This window comes from Sus scrofa, chromosome 17, assembly GCF_000003025.6.
Source record: "Sus scrofa isolate TJ Tabasco breed Duroc chromosome 17, Sscrofa11.1, whole genome shotgun sequence".
NCBI classification, from domain to species: Eukaryota; Metazoa; Chordata; class Mammalia; order Artiodactyla; family Suidae; genus Sus; species Sus scrofa.
In genome coordinates this window covers 30,414,959-30,422,934 of record NC_010459.5, presented here as the reverse complement: position 1 = coordinate 30,422,934, position 7,976 = coordinate 30,414,959, and the positions used below count along the sequence as shown (strand labels likewise).

At 56.5% G+C, this 7,976-nt stretch overlaps 1 protein-coding gene across 1 annotated transcript; it reads left to right on the top strand.

Moving 5' to 3' along the window:
- CST11 (cystatin 11) lies at positions 5,951-7,774 on the top strand. The gene is made up of 3 exons (XM_021077681.1): positions 5,951-6,252; positions 6,783-6,887; positions 7,739-7,774. Exons 1-3 carry the CDS (start codon positions 6,028-6,030, stop codon positions 7,772-7,774), a joined length of 366 nt encoding a protein of 121 aa, XP_020933340.1. The 5' UTR covers positions 5,951-6,027.

The window sequence follows — 7,976 nt, the reverse complement described above, 5'->3', positions numbered from 1 at the left end:
CAGGACAGTAGCGCTCGGGAGAGGGGGTGGCTGCTATCTCGGGGCTGCCTTCCCCAAGCCACAGCCCACGCAGCCCTGCCCCTCGCAGCCCTGTGCCCTCTGCCGGCTCCCCTCCCTGTCCCTACTGTCATCACCAGACAGAAGGCAGAGCAGGAGTCACAATTTCCAGCTCTTCTCACCTAAGGCTGGGACACAAAAACACACATGTGGCAGGCTCTGGTCCCTCACAGGCTCTGGGTGAGGGTCTCGAGCCCACTGTCCTTGCCCTCACAGCGGTGCCTCCCAGCAGTCCTGGCAGAGTCAAGGCAGCTTTAAGGAATAGCATTGGGCCCTGAGTCCTGGGCAGCTGAGGGGAAAGCCTGGTCTACTCTGACCTTGGCCTCAGCTCAGAACCTCAGGGAGCATCGGGCCCAGGGTACCATCCTCCCAACCCCCGGCACCTGCCAACCTGCTTGCCAGTGGGCCTGGCCATGCTTGGCAGTGGGGAGAGGGTTTCTAATGAATGGATGGGTGCATGATGGATGCGGTGGATGACTGGTAGATATAAACACACACACACACACACACACACACACACACACACACACACACACAGAAGAATCAGAGCACAGGAAGGAGAGGCCACAGTGAGAAGAGCATCTGCCTGGGTCTGAGGTCTCAGGAAGCTGGAGGCCAGGACCAGGGAGGCTCTGCCCGGGGGGAAGGGCACTTGGGGGCTGGGGAGACTCTGGTGGGCCCCTGGGCTCTGAGCACAGGGCCCTGCTTCCTGCTATGCTCAGAGTCTCTCTGTCTGGGGGTTGGGGGAAGCCTGGGAGCTTCCAGGGAGGGGTCAGGCCTGTGGCTTCCCCAAGCTCCTCCCATAGGCACCATGTGAGATAAAGGAAACCTATGCATGGTCTCTGGCAGGATTCCTGGCACAGAGCACTTGAATCTCGGTGCAGTCCTCAGGGATGAGACGACGAGGAGCACCTTCTGTTCTGTGGAGGTGACTCAGGGGGGCTCCTGGGGGCTGGTCCCCAGAGAGACCAAGACATCCTTAGGAGTGTGGACTTTTCAGCCCCGCCGCAGCCTCCAGAGGGGAGGAGGGCTGGACGCAGAGTGAATAATTCCCGAGGCCTTGCGAGGTTGCATCCATGGAGCCCAGGCATGTGGGGTCCAGAGCTTCCAGGTGGCGAGTGCATCCATTTGGGGGTGATGCACCCCAACTCCATGGACAGAAGTTCCGTGCTCGGGACCCTCCCAGGCCCAGCCCTATGGATCTGGGTCTCTGCATCGGGCTGTTCATCTGTACCCTTTGCTGTGTCCTTTATAAGATGGAAATATGAATGCTTCACTGAGCTCCATGAGCCGCTCTAGCAAATTAACCAAACCTGAGGAGGGGGTGGTGAGGCCTCCAGGGACCTCTTAACCTGCTTCGGCATCTGCAAGGAGTAGGAGCCACCTGGTAGGCCTGAACCTTCAGCCTATGAGAACCAATGCCATCCCCAGCTAATTATCTGGTGCCCTGGAGTTGTTGGGTAGGAAAAACCCGGATATTTGTGACCAGAAGGGTTAGGAGCGAGGCGCGCTATGTGTGGGGACATGTGGGGCTGCTGGTGTCCCTAATTCATCCTCTTTTCATAGTAGTTTCTTTCTCAGAAGATTCATGATGCTTGGGGATTGACTTATTCTCAAACCTTTTTTCCCTCCGGCGCTTCTTGCAAGGGGAAGTTATCAATGCCTTTGTCGTGTTTTTTCACAAACCGTGCGGCCCAGCTCCAGGTCCATTAAAAATACCATTGTCCAGCCCTGTCAAGGAGAAATTATAATTATAAAAATATTCCCTTTTCATGAGTGATGAAAAGGCAGAGAATCAAGTAGAAAAGTTGACATAGACAAGAATATGTAAATAAATAGGACACAAACTGTGTGCCATTTGTCTATAAGCACATCCCCAAAAAGATGTCTCAGTGCAGGTCCAGCCTGCCTTCCTTCCCCTGCGACCGCTCCCTTGGGGACCTCACCTTAGGAGCCACATCACTGGTCTCTGGGGGGGGCAAAGGGTCGTGTCCTGGGATGGGGCTGAGAGTGCAGGTACAACAGCCCTGAGCCGAGACCCTGCCCTCCATGGCTTCAGATACATGGGGCACCTCCCCTTCTAGAGAGGGCAATGGGATCGGGTCCACTGAGCCGCCAGACCAGCCCTGTCCTTCGTGGGGCAGCATCCTGACCAGGTTGGGGTGGGGGCTGGACGCGCTGTCTCTCCTGGGGGGCTGCGGCACCAAGGGCTCCCAGTGGGTGTTTGGAAACTGGGCGTGACTCCTGGTGGTCATCAGGCTTCTCTAAGAGGTTTTGACCCTTTAGGATGCCCTGTTTGCTCAGGGAGAGGGGCTGAAAACCTGGGAAGGATTCAACTAGGAGAGGAAGGGAGCCAGAGACCTCTGGTGGGTGGGGGGGCTTGCCTCCATTGCACAGACTGGGAACCGTCCTGCACGCTGGCTTCCTGAGGGGCTGGGGAACCCCACAGCTGATGCCACCAGCCACACACTCACACTCACTCACTCACAGGCATAATCATGTATACAGGCACTCACATGCACACACTCATGCACACACTCAGGCACGGAATCCCTAAAGCTGATGCCACCAGTGTGCGCACACACACACTCACACATACACATACTCACACACACTCAGGCTCGCCAAGCCTCTTGCACAGCTGCCACACCCTGGGCAAGGACAGGTTCAGGGCCGGGGCAGCCTCAGGCACACTTATGCTGGAGGGACCTTGGCCTCCCCAGGTGCAGGGCTGGGGTACAGCCCAGGGAAGGGGCAGCCAGCCAGGAAATGCGGGCAGGAGAGGGAAGCAGGGCATCTGTGCAGGGAGCGAACGCCCTCCAGTCCCTTTCTGGGGGGACCTCAGCTCAGAGCCCTGCTGACAGAGGCTGGCTGGGGCTGGCCTTCAAAGTTGGGGTTGGGCCTGGGCTCCCGACGGCCACTCACCTTTTGCTGGGCTTGCCCACCTCCTGCAACTTGTAGGCGTGCCCTTCCTTATTGAACTAAGCCGTGGTGAACTCCACAGACAACGTGGTTCTTAGTAACGTCTATGGATTCCTTGTGAGTTGTCCAGATGTGAATGCCCAGTACAGTGAACCCCAGGAGCAGAGGTGTCATCAGGAACGTGCTTTCTGGCATCGGCACAGAGGACTGGCAGAGGGTGGGATGGGGGCTCCCTAGCTCACCACCCATGTGGCCTCCCTGCAGCCCTGCACTTCTGGCCTCCACTTTGCCCAGAGCCTCTGTCCAACTCCCCTCTGTCCCCTTCCTGTCCCTCCTTCTAGCACCACACAGGCAGAGCAGGGTCACATCCCCGTCCCTGGCACAGAAACCCTGGGCACAAGGGCATGCCGCGGCACACTCTATCCCCTCGTTTCCAGGGCTTCATCCTGAGAGTCCCGATCGTGCAGGGACCAGAGTCCTCCTTGTGCCCTCAGGGCAGTGCAGGCAAGGGTGACCAGGGTGACATGGGTTCCTGGGAATGCTGGCGAGCCGTTCCCTGGGCAGTGGAGGCAGCAGCCCAGCCTGCCCTCGACCTTGGCCGGAGCCAACACCACCCGCTGAGCCCAGGGAGCACGGGGTGTGCGGCCAGCAGCGGGGGCGGCCAGGAGGCCCTGTCCTCTTCTCAGCCCTGATGGGAATTTCTAGCCTTGGTTGATGTCCCAATTATCTTTTCTCTTATCTGCTTCCAGCTCAAGTCCTCTGAGGCAAAGAACATCTTATTATGCCTCGTCGTTGAAATGTGTTGCAACTGGTTTTGTTGCCCGGAATTTGGCCAGGATTCCACGGGATCTGGAAAAGACCGAGTTTAGGGCATCTTCATACCTCAGACCTTCCACAGCTGACTCTCTCTACTTTGTTTTGTCTTATTGAGTTCGCTGGGTGTGGGTCTGTATTTCTGTCCGTTGTTGAAAGATGTGTTCCAACCTCTCCCAGTGCACTTGACTGTGGATTTGTCTTTGTTTTCTCACAATTCCTGCTGTGTATGTGGGGTTCTGGCCTTAGGTGTTGTACAGATGGAACCATCAATCCCTCGTCAGCAGTACCTTCACCCCAGTGAAGCCCCCACTCTGCAGTCGGCTTCGACATCAGAGGAGCTGCGTCTGTGTTGTTCCCAGTAGCATTTCCATGACGTGTCCTTATCCATCTTTGTACTTGCAGACGGTGCCTTCATTAAGTCATGACTTTGTAAGCAGCAAACAGTTTTTTAAATAAGCCTAACATGCTTTCAGGTGGAGAAGCGATCCCTTTTGCAAAGACTCCTATTACCCATCATCATGGGTAGGTTTGGGTTCAAATCTACCAATTACTGTGTTTTCTTTCCATCCCAATCTTCTCTGTTCCTCCTTTTCTCCTTTCTTGTGTTCTTTTTGGCTCATTCAGGGCTCTTTCATTGTTCCATTTCTTCCTCTCAATGGCTTTATTTTTCCTGACTTTTTTTCTTTTAATGGTAACACTAGCAAGGGTAGTGAGCACCATTGACTTAGTTGAATCTGCTGTAAATTAGTACCTTTACCATTTCAAAGAAGGGGGGGGACCTTGAAATACTACTGCTCCTAAACTTCCCTTTGCCTGTGTTATTGTCATATTCGAAAGCCCCTAGGACAATATGCTTGTCACCTTAGACACTCACTATTCACTTGCACTTAGCAACATGCCTAACCTCTGCTGGGCATCATTCCCTCAACAGAACATTTCTCCCACAGGGACCATTTTCCTCCCCCTAAATAATTCTCCTAAGGATCTGGGGGTGTTGGTGGATATAGTTGATACATCTTTTAGTTTTTGAAAAAAGCTGTTTTTTCACTAAACAATTCTCTTTCCATGACAGCCCCTCATTCTGCAGTTTCAGCTGAAACTCCTTACTCTTTCCTCCTGATTTTTTCTGTGGGGATGGAGAAAGGGACACAGACTGAGCAGTGATGCCCAAGCCTCTGAAAGCTGAGAGAGGCAAGGAAATGGTTCTTCCCTGGGGTCTCGGGAAGGAGCACAGACCTGCCAACCGTGTGGTTTAAGGACCTCCCATCTCCAGAGGCGCGAGATAATAAATGCGTGTTGTTTAAAGCTACTGTTGGTAACTAGTTATGAAGCCACAGGAAACTAACAAGCTGCAGAGGGAGGTCAGCACCATGGGGGCTGGGAGCCTGGGAAGGCACCTGTGCGGAATCCCGCCAGGAGCCCTGAGGCTGGAGCTTCTGTCCCCCCTTCCTCTTCTCATCCAGACCTGGAAGGTCCAGGATGGGGGTGGAAAGACAAAGGGAGAAAGACAGAGAAGCCCTCTGAGCTCTGGGCAGCTGAAGAGCCCAGCTCTGGGTGCTGAACTGAGGCTGTGTGTGCTGTCCCAGGGCCTGGGAGGGTCTCAAGGATGAATGGCGCAACCTGTTACCATCCATAGGGACAGCGGGACATGATCACAGCTTCCCCTAAAGCACACCCTCCCTTTGCTAGGGAGCATCCACTTCTCTGGAGCCCAGGCATCTCCCACAGCTAAGCTGTATTTGCAGGAGGAAGACACCAAATTTGGGGCTTGTGGGAGACCTTGGTCCAGCCAGCCAGGCAGCGGGGGGAGATGACCAGAGGAAAGTCCCAAAAAGATGTGGGGCTCATGGCCCATCCTTCTCCTCCAGCCCCGGGTCCAGCGCCCCCGTGTCCCTGTCGCTTCCTGCTGCTCCAGGCCTCCCACGGTGTGGCTGGGCCAAGCTCAATGGACGGAAGTCCCTGGTCTGGCTCCACCCGGACCTGCCGGGCAGCGGGAGGGGCCCGGCTGCGGAAGGAGCAACCCACCAGAGAGAAAGGGTTCGCCTGGGTGTGCACGGAGATGAGAAACCTGTGAGGAGGGTGTGGCAGACAGGCAGAGCCCTGATCTCCCCATAGGTCATTGGGCTGCAGCTCGAGAGCCAGGAGGACAGCCGTGCGTGTCAGCTGCCTGGGCTGCCTTAAACCCACCAGGCAGCCCAGCCCTGCGGGGGCTTCCTCCCCAGCTGAGCAGCCATGGCCAGACCCCAGCAGGGCCCCCGGCTGCTGCTGGCCATCGTAGGGGCCCTGGTGGCCCTCAGCTACCAAACAAAGAAGAAGAGCTTCATCCACGTCCAGGAGCTGCCCGTGTCAGATCCTTTCGTGGTCACCACCCTGGATTTTGTGAGTAAGGAGTTCAACAAGAAGAGTGAGGACAAGTACAATTTCCGGATCGTGCGTGTCCTTAAGGCCGTGCAAGTGGTCAGTGTCCCCCTCCCCTGGCAGCCTGGACACTGTGGGCTTGGGGCAGCCATGCAGCAAACTCAGTCCCATAGTCTGAAGTGGGCATGCGTTTAGCCTAAGAGAGCAGAAGCTCCCTGGCATGAGTAAAGTGGAGCCACATCACCAAAACCCAGGGCCAGGCCCAAGGGCCCAAGCCTCCTGCTGCCTGGGCGAGGGCCTCCTGGAGCCGGGCCACCTCTCAGGGGTCCTTTCCTGCGGGGCCGCATGCAGGACTGCTGCTGAGATGGGTCCCCTGGGAGCCTAGGCTGGGGTCTCAGCCCTTGACAAACATTTCACAAAACGTGGGTGACCCAAGGGTGCCCTGCTCATGGGGCAGCTTCCGGGGGGTCTGCTCCAATGGCCAAGGGGAATGGGAGGCTCGATGGAAGGTAGAGGGGCCTGGGGTCTGCCCAGGCTGGCCCTGGGCCCAGGCAGCGCAGGAGGAATCTCCACCCCCAGAAGCTGCAGAGAAAGGGAGGTGGTCCTGAGGTCCTGCCCTGGCCCCACAGCTGACCAACCACTTAGAGTACCGCCTGAACCTGGAGATGCAGAGGACCGTCTGCCCCAAGGCAGAGAGGAACAACTGCACCTTCCAGGAAGGGGAGCTGTACAAGGTACCAACCAAGAACAGGTTCCCTGGGGCTTGGGGATGAGGAGGGGTGGACTGGCCGGGGACAAACGAGCTCATCTGAGAAGAACCTGGGATCACACCTGGCCTCTCATGGCTTGAAATTGAAGGTGAGCATGACCAGGATCTTGCCTCTGGCAACAAGAGGAGGTGGGGGGGAGGTGGGGGGAGGAGGGGGAGGTGGGGGGAGGTGGGGGAGGTGGGGGTCCAAAGGAGCAGCCGAGGTGGCTGAGATTCAGAGGCAGATGGCAGGGGGGGACACCCTGGGGCTGAGAGAAGGAGCTGAGCATGTAATATTTTAGCAGCAGGGTTGGGGTGGGGCTCCCTGGTGCACCCACTGAACATCTGAATAGCAGCCTGATGGGAACACAGGTTGCTGGGCTACAGCCTCTGCTCTTTCCCTCCTGCAGCGTTTAGGTGAAGCAGAGGAGAGGCGGCACGTGGGTTCGGAAATAGTTCAGCCAGGAGTTCCCTGGTGGCGCAGTGGGTTAAGGACCCAGTGTTATTCCTTTTGGGGCTCTGGTCACGGCTGTGGCACAGGTTCCAGCCCTGGCCTGGGAACTTCCCCGTGCTGGGGGCACACCTGAAAAAAAAAGTTCAGCAGGTGGTGGGGTGGATCTGGCAGAGGACAAGCCTGCAGGTGTGTGACCTGCTGAGGAGCCACTGCCCCAATAGTGACTTCATGTCTACCCAGTGTCATTACGTCTGGGGAGAGTGGCTAGACCACCATCATTGCTGGTGGTGGATTATCACTGCACACATGTCAGGCAGGGCCACACGCTCAGGGACCTGAGGGTCTCAGTCCCACAGGCCTGCAAATCACTTCTCTTTATCCAGAAGAATGAACAGGAGCATGAAGCCATGACCCCCTGACCTAGAGTAGCCGTGATCTGGGTGCAGCTTTCTCGTGTGAGCGTTTATAGATCCCCGCTTGCTTTCCATGTGTCCTGGTTTGGTGCATAGATTACATGGTCACCCTAGCTCTGATGGCTTGGGTATTCAAGACACAGACGCGTCTCTGTCCACGGGCTCCCAGCTCCGTGGAGAATTCTTCAAACTCTAGCAAGTGAGACTT

What these genes read in the sequence shown, in the direction of transcription:
- CST11 (XM_021077681.1), top strand. Translation starts at nt 6,028, where the DNA reads ATGGCCAGACCCCAGCAGGGCCCCCGGCTGCTGCTGGCCATCGTAGGG. An exon ending in TCCTTAAGGCCGTGCAAGTG is followed by an intron (nt 6,253 to 6,782) that starts GTCAGTGTCCCC and finishes CTGGCCCCACAG; the next exon opens with CTGACCAACCACTTAGAGTA. An exon ending in AGGAAGGGGAGCTGTACAAG is followed by an intron (nt 6,888 to 7,738) that starts GTACCAACCAAG and finishes CTCTTTATCCAG; the next exon opens with AAGAATGAACAGGAGCATGA.